Below are 16,248 nucleotides of genomic sequence, written 5' to 3'. Positions count from 1 at the left end.
CGGACGCATTCTCCGGTAGCATATCAAACCAGAACCACCACCAGAATACATCTATGTTCAAATCGGGTGCGGCATTTCACCACGTTCCCGCCACAGCTGACAGATGCGCGCGGAAGAAAGAAGGTCCTTTCGGGGGAAGGCAGTCCCACGACGTGTGCTGCATGGCGACAGTCGGGGACTCGGCAACGGTCGCCTGGCACCATGGCTAGTCGCCGGCGAGCGCGAGACGGGCCATGGTTGGGCCTCCGGCGGGTGCAGCACAGAGGTGAGCAGCGCCGCACGGGGACGCTATCAGTGTAATTGACGAAGCCAATTCGAATAGAGTGGCGGTAACGCAGAATCAGCGAGTGCGCACCGCCTCCCCATGGTCGCACGCTCTAAGCCCACGGGGGACGCTTGGCCAGGGTGATATGCTGTCACCGCCAGGCCCATGGAGATGCGAACCTTGGACGCGCTGGGCGGTCTTCCTCCGACAGGCGTCCGAGGCGAGCTGAGGCGAGTGCTTCAGTCCTCGGGGGCGTACTTGTGCCAGACGCGCGCGAGCCCGTCGCGCAGGAGAGGCATCCCCATGGACAAGGAGCGCACGAAGGCCCTCTGAACCGACACTCACCGTGATCCCCCGCGAGAAGACGCCGGGTCCGAGCCGCAACAGCGTGCCTGCTCGAAGCTTCCCGTATCCGACGCGCGAGGATTATGACGTTGCGGGAGGTATGTCCGCGAGGCAACGCCCCCTCTCTAGAATGGCGGAAAACCACAGAGACCGGTATGTACCCGCCGTCATATCCGAGCGCGAACCAAAATTCCGACGCGGAGGAACCGCGGCGTCAGCGAGTCTCAGTCAATGCACCCGGGCCTCTGAGAGGAGCACAGCTCGCCGCGGCGCACGCGCAGCAGGGTGCGCGACACCGCAATGGCGCGGTGCTGTGCACGAGATCCCCATGTCCCGCTAGCCGTTCCGGGCAAACCCTCGCATAATATTAATACGTATCAATACCAAATTTCCGCTTAGCTATCTTGCAGCGGACCCTGGCCATGGACCATGGACCTCCGGGGCCACACCTCCCGGCTTCGCTGGGCTCTCTGAAATTGTTCAGCCAGAGGGATAAAGTCGACAACATGCCGCACTGGTCGTCTGACGCGTCACCGGCGTGGGCGATCGCAGGCTAGATCAGCAACCAGGCCGTCTGCTCGTCAGGCCAATTGTGCAAATAATTACAATTAATGTCCTCAGCGAGAGTGCGCATGCCCGCCACGCGCGTGCGGCGCTGGGTGCAATGTGCAATGTGCAATGCGATGACGTCCTCGTACGACGAGCCCTGCGGGCACAAGCTGTCAAGCAGTTTGCTCGAAGGGCGCGGCGTCCGTGACTTCGCCAGCGGAAGATGTACGGGCCCGACGTGATTTAGGGTCCAATACGACAATTGCAACGTACTTACGCACCTGGCGCGCGATCGGTCGCATGGCGGCCTCCGTCGCGAATCTTCGACTGACTTCGACGCAGCAGTCCGTCCAAAGTCAGGAGTCCTGTCCAACCAAGCGTCCGCAGGCAGGCTAGTGACGGCGTACATGCGGCCCGAATCAGCGCAGTGCCGCCACGAGAACGCAACCCACCTCCAAGACAGCGTCATGCATCAGCCGTCGCGACGGGAGAAGAAGGTGCGGGAAGGATAGATGGACGGACTGTATGGACGGATGGATGGAAGAGATACAGGTGCATATGCATGCCGCATGCCACATGAAGAGAGCCTAGAACTAGTGAAAAAGTAGGAAAACAACGACGAACATTAGGACATTAATTTAGGAGCGAAGCCCGGCAATACTACATGTACACGATGGTTGTGTGGGTGAGGGACCGCGGAATGCGGGTATCATGCATAGCATGCGAAGAGCGCGAATACCAGCGAAAGGACGAACTTGTCGGGGGGGAATAGAACAGAGAGAACAGACAGCAAACAGCAATCAGCGCGACATCTCATCCACCACTCCATCTCCATCTCAGCCCACAATGCATCTTCAACTTTCTGGTCGGATCTGGGTCTCGCCGACTAAATGCGGCAGACGCGGCAGATTAGTGGGGGTGCTTGTGCGGGAGAAGGCCCGACGTGTGTTATATGGTTCTGCAATGCCAGATGCCAGTGCGCTGCACCAATCCTGACAGAGAAGCCATCAGCTTGTCGAGGTACGTTGCGGAGACCGGCGCGGCCCCCGCTCTGCTGACCGATCGGTCGAGTTGCTCGCGTTCTCCCACTCCTCCTCCTGCGGGCTCATGCGGTTTGCAATCTGCGCGGCTTCCGTAGCTTGGCGGCATTCCGCACCGCCGTCTGACCGTACTGTGAAAAAATATGTCAGCCGGAAATCAGAATTCCCGAATACGATGCGAACGTACGATGACGCTGTGAACGGAAGCGGCGTCAGTGTGCTGCGCTCAAGTACAGATGAGCCAATGACACTTACGTTCAGCGCGTCTAGACGACTGAATGTCTTCCCACATCCCTGGCAGACGTTTGATTGTGACCTCGACGTATGTAGCGCCTGGTGTCGCCTGCAATAAACGAGCGCGCAGAGAGTGATCAGCGACTGAAAGCAGTGTCCAGGGTTCCCCAAAGACCATAATAGCACTCACTTGCAATCGTGCTGCCGAGCAAAGCCCTTGTTGCACCCCGGCCACTCACACAGGAACGGACGTTCGGCGGTATGGGAGCGGAGATGTCCTGCGTCATCGGAGACGAACACGAGCGACATGTTGAATGGCGAGCGGGACACGAGTGACACCAAAGGAGCACGCACCTCTCAAGTTGAAGCGCCGAGTGAACGTACTTCCGCAGCCGGGAACCGGGCAGACGAAATTCGCCTCGTTCCTCCGCCGACTCGCGCTCGCCGCCTGCGTCGCACTCGTCGTCACCTGTTGCTTCTCGACCTGCATGATCGGGGGCAGCCGCGGCACGTTCGCACCCTGTGGGTAGGTCGACGCGGCAATGACGGAGGATGACCGCCCGCGCGTGGTGGACCCCGACTGGATAGGCGGGAGCTGCTGCGATTGCGCGTAGAGCATCGCAGCCTGGGGCGCGCGCTGGGTGTCCTCGGTGGAGCGGCGGCCCGAGGAGGGGGGAGGCGATATCGAAGGCCCTGCAAGCGCGAGCGAGGACCCAGGCGGCAATTGCTGCTGTTGCTGCTGTGGTGGTGGTGGCTGCTGCGAGCCGGGGATCGGAGGGAGGCCCCAGTTCACGGCGTGCGTTCGAAATTGAGGACTCGGTGGCGATTGATAGTGGCCACGGCTGGAGGATGCGTGCGCAGGTGCGGGTGGAGGGTGGGTGTAGTATGTGGGTGGAAGTTGATTCCGATCGTGCGGGTCAGAAGGGCCGCCATGGTCTGAGCGGGGAGGTGGCGGATGGGGCGCGTTTGGGGGATGGTCGGGGGACGGCATGAGCGGATTGTACTCTGCGGGGGTAAACTGGTACGGGTGCAGCGCACGGAAGGGAGGGCCTGGGGGTGGGGGCATAGTTGAAAGACGGAAAGCAGCATCTACTTCCATGTCAAGTCTTGTAGCGCTGGTAATCACAGTCCCTGATGCTGAGACTCGAGAGAGATACGAGGAGAGGCGTGAATCGGGATGCGGTCGCGGTTATCTGGGCGCGGAGAGGCGCAGAGATGGTGGTTGGGGACAAGGGGAGCAGGGCGATGGTCGGAGAGGACGACGTCGGGGACAAGGACTCGAAAGAGCCGGGCGGCGGGGAAAAGGGAAAAAATGGGAGGCTTTATAGAATATAACCGATAGGAGAGACACCAAGCGCGATGTGTCATGTCCATTAATCTCGATGCGCGTCCTCTGATCCCGACCGTACCGCCACAACCACTCTGTTTCGCATCCATTTCTCCCAAGGCGCCAATCACCCTGTCCGGGGTCCTCGCCTCCCCCTCATCCCGCCGCTCGCCGAGTGTCCCGACGCCCTGGCAGCGCTCGGGCGACGGGCACCTCCACCCCGAGCCTCACCCATGCCACATCAAACCCGCCGCCTTCACGGCCACATCCCCGATCGTGTCGATCCGCCCGCAGCGTAGCCTCGCAGCCACATTTCCTCTCCTCGACCGCTCAGTCCATCTCTGTCTCAGAGCGCCGCATGATGCACCCCAGCGGTCGCACGCGCATGAGAAATCTGTTTTCCGACAGCTTGCATCTACAGTACCTGAGAGCATGCATGGGTGTACATCTGCCGAACAGCTCTTCCGCCGGCGAGCACCTTCTCCATGTCTTCAACTTAGCAGCACAGCATCTGGCCCGTATAAGCTCTACCATGAAGGGCACTGCATGCATCTTCCGACTACGTACTCCCGCCGTTCTCCTGTGATCCCGACCGCACGCTCGTTGCGTCCTATCGCATCGCGCGAGACAGTCGCTCCATGGAGATACCCCACGGCCGCCTGACTAGGAAGGCCGCCCGGTATTTCTCATCTGACCGAAAGGAAATACACCTGGTGGCCAGACACATAGCCGTCCACACGCATTTCCAACAACTCCGCGCAATCCGGACGCCTGCAGACTGGAGGCCTGTCAGACGGGCAACGCACGGGTTGTACGGGTACCAGCAACCCGTACCTGGCTAGCCTGAGCCTCCATCCCATCTCCTCCTGACACAGTGACACCGATGTCCGAGACACAAAGATTCACATCTTACCGACAGCATGCCATATCCAAGCTATACAATTACAAATATACTTCCTACTCCTCTAAGAACAACGCACCCGCACCGTACGCATGCTATGCGGTACTGTACCCCCACCCAAATCTAGGATGTCCAATGGGTCACCGATCGAAGCGGGACACTGCCGCCCGCGAACGCACCCCGCCCGATCGTCCATGCAGTGTCTGCCTTCGGGAGCTGTACCTCCGAAGAAATCCAGACGGCAGACCATCATCGCGACGCAAGGTGGCTACTTGACACTGTCCTGCGACGGCGAGATGAGATGCGAGTCCAGCAGGCGGCGGCGCCTCATCAGCTCGGACTCTGTGATTGTCTGCCCCCCCTGGAGTGCCTTGGTCGGCGTGGGCGCGGTACCGTTGCCAGGCGAGGAGCTCTGTCGTTTGGGTGGCGAAGATTGCCGCAGCGCGTCCACCTCCCGGACTGGGGTCGGAACTTCGTGCAGGATGTCAGAGCGCAGGTCCCCGTTTGCACCGTTGGGTGTGGCTACGGGCGGGGATTGCGCTTTCGACGACTGCGACGACGTCCTCGCGTGGCCCATCAACATCCTCCGAACGGTCGCATTCGACGCAGTTGAGTTCCGCCGCATATCTGCATACGAGGAGTGTGGCGAGCGCCGCTTGGGGATGAACGTGAGCACCTGGTCCGCGTCTAGCTCGGTCTCCGACGTCGTCGACACGAACCCATCCGTCTCAGTATCCTGCGAAGTGTCGCCGTTGCTCCACCTCGTCTGGTTTTTCGACAGCCGTCTCGTTCGCGGGCTGGCAAGGGACGGGTGTGAAGCGCCGCGGGAATCAGCCGTCGGGATGCCGGCATGACGAGCATTCGCAAACATTGATCCAGGCGCCCCACTCGCAGAGGCGTCGTCGTGCCTCACGAACGCCTCGTCCATCCAGTCCGCCAAGTCGTCGATGACCGGACGCACCTCCCGTATCAGCGAGGGCATCTGCAGGTACCCGTGGCTCCATTCCGAGAAGATGACCATCCGCACCCAGTCCTCCTCTGTCTCAGCGGCGAGCCGGTCGCGCTCGCGCCGGAGGGCGCGCAGGTCCCCATGCACGCTCGGGTCATGCAAACTGACCGTGGGGGACATCTGGGGGCTCTCGCCATGCTGGGAGCTCTTCCCGGCGATGATGCGCTCGAGCTCTGCGCGGCGTGCGCGCTTTGCCTCGCGCACCCGCCCAGAGAAAACAAGCGTGTCGTCCACAAAGGGGTCTTTCTCGCCGCATGTCATCAGGAGCGGCGGGAATTGCGCCAAGAGATGGTCCGGCGCGAGGATGGGCGACAGCTGGTAGTCCGACTGGAAGTCGGGATTGCGATGTGGCCCGATGTATAGAATGGCCATTGCGCGCATCTGAAAAGCAGGGTTTGATCAACCATCAGTCATATTCACTCAGTATGCAGACGAGAGCAGGCAAGAACGTGAACGTGGACAAGAGCGCGGTGGAGGCGGTGCCACGGCGTAGAAACGGGTAGAACGCTGTACGGCTGAACTGTCACCGAAGAACTCACCATGCTAGGGGAGATGATGCGGTCCTGGAAGTACCCTGTCCTGCTCGTCATGGTCAACCGCGTTCCGATTGGGGCGGTCGTCTCAATCGACGGCGCAGCCTCCTCCATGGATACCGGGCTCTCAATTTCGGGTCGGATATCGACTTGTGGATTGAACCGGATCCGGGCACGCAACGGCTTCTCCTGGTCCGAGTCCCTATCGCAGCTCGGCGACTCGTCTTCAACGTCGCCCATGGCGCCACCTTCATCACGACTATCCTCGCGGTACATCCTTCTAACGTCAGTACTCGTATGACTAGTACGCAGGGGAGGCATTGCTTTGAGGGACGGTAAAGTGAGGTGACGCAGCGTGTCGCGAAGGCTGCGCCGTCGGCGTGGCCGCCGATCCCCGACCATGGACAGAGGGCTAATGTGACCAAGGTGATCCTTCTGATCGGGTAGCAGTGGCAGGTGTCCGGAGGACTGTTCGGTTTGCAATACGCGCAGGTTTTGTGGCGTCATCCACGATGTGAAGTTGAAATCAAGGGCCGCGTAGTTGAGTACGAGCGCAAGCGGATGGGGCAGGTTCATCTGCGTCTCGAGGATTCTGAACATGACAGTCACGGCTATGTGAGCGCCGCTGACAAGAAGTCAGTATCGGAGTCTCCTATGCGCCAGGACGACAATAGAACGCACGCAGAGTCGCCCGTGAGGATGATGTTCAGCACGTGTCCGGACATGCCGATAACCATGCCAGTGGTCTCGACCAGCACCCGATATAGATCGAAACACTCGTCGATGCTGAATGGATAGGGATCTGTACCGGGTTGTTCGGGAATCAGCCAGGTCAGGAGACGTCAATTGTATTTGATCACCCACACTCCGGTGCTTTGCCATAATCAACCGAGAGGATGGGTTTCCCGGTGCGGATCGCCCACATGCGCAGCCGTTCTTCATGATGTTCTGGGGTCATTGACACAAAACCACCTCCGGGGAAGTCGAGTATGAGGTCAGTCGCGCTCGCAAGTTGATCCACCGGAGGGGCGAAAAACAGCCACGTAGTAATCGGGCGGCGTTGGGTCGAGTCCTTAGGGCGGGGAAGCAGGATCTTTCGACGTATGCTGATCCGGGGGTGCAAGGTGACCATACGTATCTAACTCAGTCGTGAGCGGTGTTGTATGCGGCGCTGAGTATAGAAACGAACGTAAGGGTTTGTGGTTTTCTCCCACGTCGTCCGTAACATCTCGACTGTAGGTACGGCACGGAACTTCCGAAGCTGCGTCCCAATGAAGATTAATGAGCGGGGAGTCCTGGACAGCCAAAGGATAGGAGATGGCGCACCTTCTCGTCGGCCTCATGAGCATATATGATGTAGTAGATAGAGAATAATATGGAGCAGATGTCCTTGAGCCATTGCGGTCGAATATGCATAGCTGTGGCGAAACCCGCATCTAGGCCTGTCGTGATCCACGTTGCACGATAATAGGATGGCGAGTACTGGGGGGACGCACAAAAGTCAGCTCGCGCAGATGCCATGTGGTGGTTGCCACTCACCAAGTTTGTGAGCGGTTCGGGGGCTAGAACGAAGCTGTGAGGATGAACCGAGGCAGCTCAGGCACGAATTGGACTCACCTGCCAAACCAAGAATCTTGTCAAGATTACGAACGGCGTATACACCAGTAAGTGTGCTAACAACAATCTGCCATGGGGTGAAACGCTCTGAAGGCAGTGTCAGGTTGGCTGGCGAACTGAATGGAAATGGAATGGAAACACGCACTAAGAGCCTTATTCGCCCGCCTTATCCACAGCAGCCTGGGTCCATTGGGCTCCCCGCGCAAGACGCGCCAGAACCAGAAGATGATGACCAGAATCACCTGTGCAACGAGCAAGCCACACTGTCAGTACACTTGGCTGTGTATACGCCCGTACCCCGCGCGCGTCTGACCTGGGTCCTCCTCCAGCTGATGTTTGGCCGTCCCAGGAGATGGTCTATCATGGCCAGGTCGTGGTGTGAGGAAGAGATGCGGCTGCAAGCACTGTTCGCTCGAGGGCATCGTGAGCTGTGGCTGGTGACAGGACTGGCATGTGATTGCTCCAACAACGATCTGTGCTGACCAGTTCAGGTATGGCGTCACTTTGCGCCTGGCGTCTGGTGGCCGGTACTGACAGGGCCGCTTGTGCGGGCGTAACTAGTCGTGGGTTAGCCACTAGTTACCGTTAGCCACCCCGTGCGTTGTGCAGGTTGAGGATGCAAGAAGCAGAAGCGGTGGCAGCGGCGGAAAGAGGCGTCCGCGCGCGTCGACCAATCGCAGGCATCGGGCTCCCCGAAATGAACCGCTTAAGCTTATCTCCCCACGGTGCGCATCGCAATCGCAATCTGAGAACGTCTTTGCCTCGACAGGCTCGGAGATGACTCGCGCGATACACACCTGGTGGCGCTGCATACAGCAGTGCTATCGCTCGTCTCCTGCTTGACTGCGCACCACCATGGCCTACTCCCGCACACCCCTCGATGACTTCAAGCACACATTCTCCACCGCCATCGGTGAGTCGCCCCGTCCAGCCCGGAGTTATGCAAATTCGAGTCATCTGCCGTCTCGCGACATGTTTCTCAGAGCTGTCCAGTGTCGCTCTCGGCGGGGAAGTCACCTCCGTATCGGACGAGTTCTTTGCGGAGGCTTTCCACTTGCTTCTCGTAGAGGTACAGCCCTTTGCCCACTGACACGAGATGCCGCGTTTGACGGCTGATGTCTGTCTCAGCCCGCTCCCAGTCTCAAGGGCCAGTTCGGTCCCAAAGGCGCACTCTTCAGCGGATGGGAGTCTCGCAGGCACAACCCGACTTATGACTGGTACGTGGTGTCTTCTTGGCTCCTCTGTTGACCCTGCTGCATGACCTTGGCTAGGTGCATCATCAAGCTCGGCACTACCGGATCAATAACCGGGTTTGACATCGACACCAGCCATTTCAACGGTATGTCGTTGGCATCAAACAATCAGCGGGGCATGTAAACCACTTACTGCGGGATCGTCAGGGAATGAGGCACCCCAGACATCAGTTGACATCCTGTACTCTCCTGACGGCTCGGCGCCTCAGTTCGACGACTCTAGGGTGAGTCACATTCTTCTACGCGCCTTCGGGATTTGGAACCCAGCCTAATGACATCCGGCGCCCGCGCTAGTGGAAGGAGTTGCTCCCCAAGGTCGACCTCGGCCCGAGCTCTCGCCACTTGTTCACCGTCCCTCCTACCGGTGGCGTGAACTATGTCAAGCTGAACATGTACCCGGATGGCGGTATCGTGAGTCCTCGAACATCACTATGCACTTATTCATTTTTTGATGTCTCGCTATCATGAAAGGCACGTTTCCGTGTATACGGCTTGGTCTCACCAGTCTTCCCCTCGGACACCTCTGTCACGTTTGATCTGGCCCATGTCTTTTCCGGGGGCCGCGTTGTGTACACTTCGGATCAACACTTTGGTGTCGGTTCCAACCTTATCCTCCCAGGTCGAGGTATGCCCAAGCATCCGTGCACATCGCACGGGTAGTCTCATACCGCATCTGATCACTGTCCGCAGGCAAAGATATGGGGGATGGCTGGGAAACCAAGCGTAGCCGGGCACCTGGTCACAGGGACTGGACAATCATCAAACTGTATGTCATCTCAGTGCGCTCGGAAGACACCTTCTCAGGCTGACGTTCGCATCGCACCGCATTGACAACGCGACTACGCTAAACCATCCGCATCTGTCCCTAGCGGAGACGCCGGGTACCTCTCCCAAGTCGAAATCGACACGGCGCACTTCATGGGCAACTTCCCCGAATCCTGCGAGCTCCACGCAGTGCGCAGCACCGAGCTCGTGCCCGACATCCCGGACGACAGCTGGACGCTTATCCTGCCGCGGACGAAGCTCGGCCCGCACAGACAGCACTTCTTCCAGCTCGAGAACGTCGCCGGGACCCCGTACACGCATGTCAAGATCACCATCTATCCTGATGGTGGCATCAAGCGCGTGCGCGTCATGGGCCAGCGAACAGCAGGCCCCATCAATGGGGACACCGATCGCGCAGCCACCACGAACGTAAATGAGATCGCAGGTGATGGCGGGAGCGGTGCTGCCCCTCAAGAGTCTGCCCCACATGGAGGGCGCTCGGGGCTCGGGCCTTCTATCCCTGCCCTCCCACTAACCGCCGAGGCATTCGCGCCGTTTGGGAAGGTCGTGCAGGCGTACGCTGACGTGAACGCGGTGCCAGACCCCCGCCATACGAAAGTGACGGGCGCGAACCAGGGCACGGCGACGAAGTTCCACAAACTCGCATTCCTCGAAGCATCATACCCGCAGGAGTCAGGCGCGACCGCAGGCCTCTCGGTTTATCGGTGCAAGCCAATTGATGTGGGACCCGGCGGCGAGTGGGAGGTGAAGGTGTTGGAGCGCCATCCATGTACGAACCAAGCATTCGTTCCCATGGGAGGCGGCGTCGGCCTGGGGGATGCGCTGGCAGAACCGGGTACCCAGTACCTTGTGATTGTAGCGAAGAATGGCGCGGACGACAGACCGGACCTTGCGAGCATGCGTGCGTTCATCGCCTCCGCTGGGCAGGCCATCGTGTATGACACGGGCATCTGGCGTGAGTGCTCTTATGCCTCTTCTGGTCCTGTAACGCGTATGATTCGTGCTAATCCTCGACGTTCGCCGCGTTTGCTCCTTGGCCTCCAGATCATCCAATGGCGGTCCTGTACAAGGTGAGAAGCGCAGCACCTGATGCCTATTGTGGTCGCTGTTGCTGATGGCACGCTGCGTGGATGACATTTTACTGACGGATATGCTGACTTCGCAGCCGATGGACTTCACCTGTGTGGAGACCCAGATTGGCAACGGCGACGGGCTGGACTGCGAGGTCGTTGATCTCGACGGTTCTGCGGGTTTCTACCGCGTACAGATACCTGTTTGAAGGAATGGCATCAAGGCTCAGGTGGCTCAGGTGGACAAAAGCAGCGTCGATACGCCGTGTCATCGCCGTGTACGCAGTCGAGACCGAACGGAATACCCATATCCACACCACAACTTCGCACTGGGGCACTACCCTGCAGCCGTACCCATGCTCTCACCGACTTGTCATATAGCTAAGTTACAACGTCCGTACTCCGCGTCGGACCTAGACGCGTTTCTGTACCCTCCCGTGTCCCTCGGACGACACGCGTAAGGACGAGTGCCGTGCTAGACCGACGGAGGCGAGCAACTTGCGCCTCCTCGGATGCCGAGTGGACTCCGGGGTCCTCGTCGAGGCACTTGATCCCACCAGGTTCCGCCAAATGGAACGGGGGGCACAGCTTTGGCTCCCCTTCTTGATGAGTGCAGTGCGGTGATCGACAGCTGTTGCCCAGTGCTCCCCAGGTGCTCCCCGACGGTGAGCTGAGCGCCGGGCCTTTGCTCCGATGGCACCGCCCCCGGATGCTTTTTCGTGTCTTCGTTTGCATTGAGTCGATACAAGCATCGAGCAAGCCGCCAACGGTTAAGCTGCGTGTGGGTGGCGGCTTGCGTATTACTCCCGGCAGCAACGTCGGACACGGAGCGTGGTTGCGTATGTATGTTGCGGCTCTGTGCGTCGCGGTGCGGACCGAGCGCCGCGGAGGCATGAGGTGGAGGGCATTCTGCGCACGACTGCGGCCAGTCAAGCTGAGACGCTACGCGACTCCGAGTTCGGGGGCAGGTCCGACCTCGTCTACGAATGTTCAACCAACGACCAGAGTACCACCGTAGTCAGCAAGTCTCCGACAGCATCGGCACCGCTCACAGGCGGTATCAGAGGAGCTTGCGTACATTGCCTGGTGAGTGGACTACCCATCACCACGAAGTGTGCGGATGAGACCGTGATACACAGTCCGGGTATGCCATTTCGGTGCCAGAATACGACTCACCCACGGGCAACCTGCCCGGTGTGGGTTAGGTGCAGCCTACGGCAAGCCCGTAACTTGTGCGAGGTACAATATGCAGTACTAAGTACCATCACGCGAATCTTGGCACCTCGGCGCCGTCGCCGATGCTGTTGAATACCATTTAGGCCCGGGCTCGGTATTGCCCAGTGTCCCCGGGGGCCTTGTCAAGTTCGAGATGGGACGTTGTTTGCATCGGGACGGGCTGAGTACAAATCCGAATCGAGCCCAGTTGCTGCTGCTAGCGCGGGACTATGAGCGGACAGACGGCAAGGCGGGAGAAGGCGGGTAGGACGTACAAGCGCCCACGACGGTCGCTAGCCACGTGCCTACCAGAATTGCGATCTTCGATCGCAAGATTGGGTGATTGGCCCAGAAAGGCAGGTTTCCTGCAAATTGCCTCGAAGCACTGTCTGCTTTGGACAAGGTTTACGAGCACTTTGTACCTGTACCGCCACTCTTTCTTGTATACCAGAAGAATATGTAGGTACCACAGCACGCATGGACGGAGCTTTGATGTTTACAGGAGAATAGACAAGTACTAGTGTACGATGGCGACCGGACTGACTTCCATCCGGACGAGTGAGGGCAAGCTGGAGATTGTTAACCAGCTCCTCCTCCCGCATACCGTCGAGTTCATCGAGATCAAGTCCATCGACGATGCGTACGATGCAATCAAATCCATGAAGGTGTGGTGCCATTTTTGTCTTCAGTAATTTCATCGTCGACTCACAGACCATTCAATAGATTCGTGGCGCTCCTGCAATCGCGTCCTTGGCTGCGCTGGCCGTAGCAGACTACTTGACGAAGGCGCTCGAGAACACCACAGCCCCTGCATGGTTCGAGTCCACAGACGCATTCAAGGAACACATCGAAGCCGTCCTCGCGCACCTCTTCACCGCTCGCCCGACTGCAGTCAACCTCGGCGCCGCCACCCGCAGGCTATCGAAGAAGCTCGCCGCGTCGATAGAAGCCGGGAATGACGTCCGCGGTGTCGCGCGGGATCTCATCGCAGAGGCGAAGGAGATTGACGCGGAGGACGTCGGCAGGAACAAGCTCATGTCGAAATGGGGTGCGGAGTGGCTCGTCGAGCAGGTCAAGAACGCTGGTGGGAGCGGCGAGAACTTGAACGTGATGACGGTCTGCAACACGGGCTCGCTGGCGACTTCGGTTTGTCATCCGTTGTTGTATTCCTTGAGGTCTGAGGCGTGGACGTTCGGGCTGATTTGCGCGTTAGGGATACGGGACTGCGCTTGGGTTGATCACGCACCTTCATGAGACCGGGAAGCTGCAGCGCGCGTTCTTCACGCAGTCGACGCCGTACCACCAAGGTTCACGGTGAGTGGCTGTCATGATGCCATCGGAATAGATAGGTGAGACTGACCGTGCTGTGGGAGCCAGGTTAACCGCATTTGAGCTCCAGTCGCTCAAGATTCCGTCGACAATGTTATGCGATAGCATGGTGGGCTCGCTGTTCCAGCACCATCAGATCCATGCCATCGGTAAGTACCCCTCCCCACATCCGAATAATACATGGCTGAGCAGGTCTACAGCCGTTGGCGCGGACCGGATTGCACGCAATGGGGACACTGCAAACAAGGTGAGCTCGTAACATATGTGACCGTGGACGTGGCTGATATGTGTATCAGATTGGAACGTACAACGCGGCGGTGCTAGCGGCGCGTCACAACATCCCGTTCATCGTGGTCGCACCGGTCAGCACGGTTGACCTAGATATCGCGGATGGGAGCAGGTGGGCAAAGGTGTCCTTCTCTCCGGATGGGAACGTGGTGACCCATACATATATTCGCAGCATCCCGATCGAACAGCGCCCGGCAATCGAAGCATGTCTGGTGCGGGGTGCGCTGTTCCCAGCAGTCCTGAACGCCGATGGGGCGAAGGAACAGGCGACGGTGATGGTTACGCCCGAGGGGCTGGAGGGAGTGTACAACCCGAGCTTCGACGTGACCCCTGCAAGCCTAATCACCGCAATTGTGACCGAGAAGGGTGTGGCGATCAAGAAGGCGGGGGAGGAGGGATTCGACTTGACGCCCGTTGTCTGATAGCCTCGCGCGGTGGTGGGGCGGAGGTCGGACTGCTGCGCTTCACGGGCCAGTGAATGCGCAGCTCGGGAGCCGCGTATATAAGAGAGGGTTCTCTCGCCTCATTAGCTCCTGTTAGCTCCTCCCTTCATGCTATGCGACTGCTTCACCTCCTACGACGCCTGTTCTCCGACGCCTGTGGCCGCATAAATCGCAGAATCCTGGAAGGCGAGCTTGCCGGACCGGCATCAGATGGATGAGAGTTGCTGTTCGCCGGGCTTGGCGTTGAGCGGCTGATGCAGATGAGCATTGGCCAGGCTGCTCGACATTGCACAGCGACCGCCGACAGCACTGCGGTTGTTGTCTCCTGGTTGCCTCTCCGGACTGAATCAAGACTCTGATTCAAGACTGATCGAGCTTCAGGCGGCGTTGTAGCCCGGGCTGAGACTTGTGGGCAGGAAACAAGCGTTCCAGTCTGAATTGCAATCAGTTCCGCTTGGCTAGCGACCGCCGCGATTGGCTGGGCCGGGGACACAAGCAGACGGGATCCAAGCCCGCTGCCCGGTTCGAGCGCGTGGCCCGCTCTCTTAGCGGCTTCTCTGCCCTTATTTCGCCCCAGCTCATCTTCCCCTCCGCCTCCTGCCCCGTCTCCCGCTCTCTCTCTCTCTTCGCCCCCGCCTCCGACCTTACGTCGTACGCAACGAGCTCGCCATAATGAAGCTGTCCGCTCCTTTCGTAATTATTCTCGCCGCCGCCCTCGGCGTCGTCGAGGCCTCCAGCCATGATGGCCTCTCTGGCCGCATTGCCCGCCATCACAACGTCCACGCTGCTCGCAACGACGATACCCTCGTGCGCCGCGCCTCCACTGGCAAGCGCTGCAAGGCCCGCTCCACCTCTACTACTGTGAGATTCCTTTGGTTCCCGCGGAGAAGCGGCCTCTGTGACTCTGGCGCGCCCTGACCCTGCAAATCAGCTTACATCCAGCTCCACCTCATCTACCCATCACTCCTCGTCCACACACAAGTCCACCTCGACCAAGAAGTCACAGCCTACTGCGCTGACCACAGAGAAGGACAACAACAAGAGCACCTCCTCTGGCTCTACCAAGTCCGTCGGCAGCGTGAGCGGCCTCATCCGCATCTCCGACTCCTCCTGCGGCAGCCCCGGTGCTACCAGTACGTTGAATCGGACCCATATGCAGAGCCCTCATCTGATTCATCACCATAGAGGACATTACCGCCACCCACGGTCCGAACGGTAACATCGACTGGTTCAACTGCGGCGTCGATGGCTCCGGCTGGAGGCCCCCCATGGTTACCGTGGATGACATCGTGACCGTGGATCTGGACGATGCCGTCAAGCAGTCTGGCAGCCCCTTCAAGGCGTGCGAGCCCTACATCAGCACCTTCAAGAAGTACGCCAACGAGCACGGCCGTGAGTACCTTGTCTTTGAAACTTTCTTCTTGTGTGACCATCTGGCTAATTGTTACTCAAAGTCCCCCCTATCCTTATTGCCTCCATTGCCATGCAGGAGAGCACGTGCAACCCGCACACCGTCGGTGGTGGTGGTGAGCAGGGTCTCATGCAGATCACCAAGGACAAGTGCGGTGGCGCCCCCGGCGGTAACTGCCAGGATGTTGTGAGTTTCGAACTATCATCTGATGCTTGAGGAGGGTCGTATTGATCCTGTCGCAGGACTTCAACATCAAGACTGGCACTGCCTTCTTCGCCAGCGTCCTGAAGGACAACGGCGGCAGCCTGCTGAAGACCATTGGTAACTACAACGGCTGGCCATCGGGGATGACGATCGTACGTACCTTGACTATCTTCGCTCTTCCGGCTGCTTTGACACAAAATCTCCAGGGATCTGCCACTGCGGCCCGGCACAGCCAGTGCTGTCTGTGCCAGAACAACCTCGACTAGTTCGTGTCCTTCCTTACTTCGTCATCGATGATATACTTATCGCTCCCTTCCTCCACAGCTTGCAGCAGACCATGAACGGTTGGCTCCTGAACAAGGACCCCTACGCGAACCACATGGGCAAGTACTTCAACCTCGACGACTGCCCCGGCCGGTAATCGGTCCT

The 16,248-nt window shown here is 59.1% G+C and overlaps 6 protein-coding genes across 6 annotated transcripts; 3 read left to right on the top strand and 3 right to left on the bottom strand.

The window, feature by feature from the left end:
* Window positions 1–2,166: 2,166 nt before the first annotated feature.
* On the bottom strand, window positions 2,167–3,052 carry L226DRAFT_546180 (uncharacterized protein; the record flags this gene model as incomplete). Its single annotated transcript, XM_067682405.1, has 5 exons — window positions 2,167–2,330; window positions 2,387–2,393; window positions 2,455–2,542; window positions 2,624–2,711; window positions 2,788–3,052. 5 exons carry the CDS (start codon window positions 3,050–3,052, stop codon window positions 2,167–2,169), a joined length of 612 nt encoding a protein of 203 aa, XP_067534868.1.
* Window positions 3,053–4,929: 1,877 nt separating this feature from the next.
* L226DRAFT_571734 (alpha/beta-hydrolase) lies at window positions 4,930–8,184 on the bottom strand (the record flags this gene model as incomplete). The annotated part of the gene is made up of 10 exons (XM_067684588.1): window positions 4,930–6,051; window positions 6,210–6,828; window positions 6,885–7,005; window positions 7,068–7,341; window positions 7,393–7,464; window positions 7,530–7,685; window positions 7,743–7,765; window positions 7,821–7,907; window positions 7,966–8,062; window positions 8,134–8,184. The coding sequence occupies 10 exons, from the start codon at window positions 8,182–8,184 to the stop codon at window positions 4,930–4,932; spliced, it is 2,622 nt and encodes an 873-aa protein (XP_067534867.1).
* Window positions 8,185–8,663: 479 nt separating this feature from the next.
* On the top strand, window positions 8,664–11,323 carry L226DRAFT_535749 (allantoicase). The gene is made up of 11 exons (XM_067680978.1): window positions 8,664–8,733; window positions 8,804–8,889; window positions 8,949–9,037; window positions 9,092–9,159; window positions 9,221–9,297; window positions 9,368–9,484; window positions 9,545–9,698; window positions 9,764–9,839; window positions 9,943–10,814; window positions 10,904–10,929; window positions 11,025–11,323. The coding sequence occupies exons 1-11, from the start codon at window positions 8,676–8,678 to the stop codon at window positions 11,136–11,138; spliced, it is 1,737 nt and encodes a 578-aa protein (XP_067534866.1). The 5' UTR covers window positions 8,664–8,675; the 3' UTR covers window positions 11,139–11,323.
* L226DRAFT_87992 (uncharacterized protein) lies at window positions 11,225–12,039 on the bottom strand. The gene is made up of 2 exons (XM_067687306.1): window positions 12,008–12,039; window positions 11,225–11,909 (listed from the first exon to the last, which is right to left on the bottom strand). Exon 2 carries the CDS (start codon window positions 11,821–11,823, stop codon window positions 11,311–11,313), a length of 513 nt encoding a protein of 170 aa, XP_067534865.1. The 5' UTR covers window positions 11,824–11,909; window positions 12,008–12,039; the 3' UTR covers window positions 11,225–11,310.
* Window positions 12,040–12,511: 472 nt separating this feature from the next.
* On the top strand, window positions 12,512–14,530 carry L226DRAFT_87844 (eukaryotic translation initiation factor 2B). Its single transcript, XM_067687304.1, has 8 exons — window positions 12,512–12,603; window positions 12,655–12,809; window positions 12,868–13,290; window positions 13,358–13,458; window positions 13,522–13,622; window positions 13,674–13,720; window positions 13,770–13,873; window positions 13,934–14,530. The coding sequence occupies exons 2-8, from the start codon at window positions 12,672–12,674 to the stop codon at window positions 14,181–14,183; spliced, it is 1,164 nt and encodes a 387-aa protein (XP_067534864.1). The 5' UTR covers window positions 12,512–12,603; window positions 12,655–12,671; the 3' UTR covers window positions 14,184–14,530.
* A 755-nt stretch (window positions 14,531–15,285) lies between these two features.
* L226DRAFT_464185 (lysozyme-like protein) lies at window positions 15,286–16,240 on the top strand (the record flags this gene model as incomplete). The annotated part of the gene is made up of 6 exons (XM_067675842.1): window positions 15,286–15,337; window positions 15,390–15,596; window positions 15,659–15,801; window positions 15,858–15,971; window positions 16,026–16,084; window positions 16,144–16,240. Coding segments are annotated over 6 exons (672 nt in total), but the record flags the coding sequence as incomplete, so codon positions are not given.
* Between the last annotated feature and the right edge of the window lie 8 nt (window positions 16,241–16,248).

This window comes from Lentinus tigrinus (genome assembly GCF_003813185.1).
Source record: "Lentinus tigrinus ALCF2SS1-7 unplaced genomic scaffold L226scaffold_14, whole genome shotgun sequence".
Lineage (NCBI taxonomy): Eukaryota > Fungi > Basidiomycota > Agaricomycetes > Polyporales > Polyporaceae > Lentinus > Lentinus tigrinus.
This window is presented reverse-complemented; position numbering and strand designations above follow the sequence as displayed.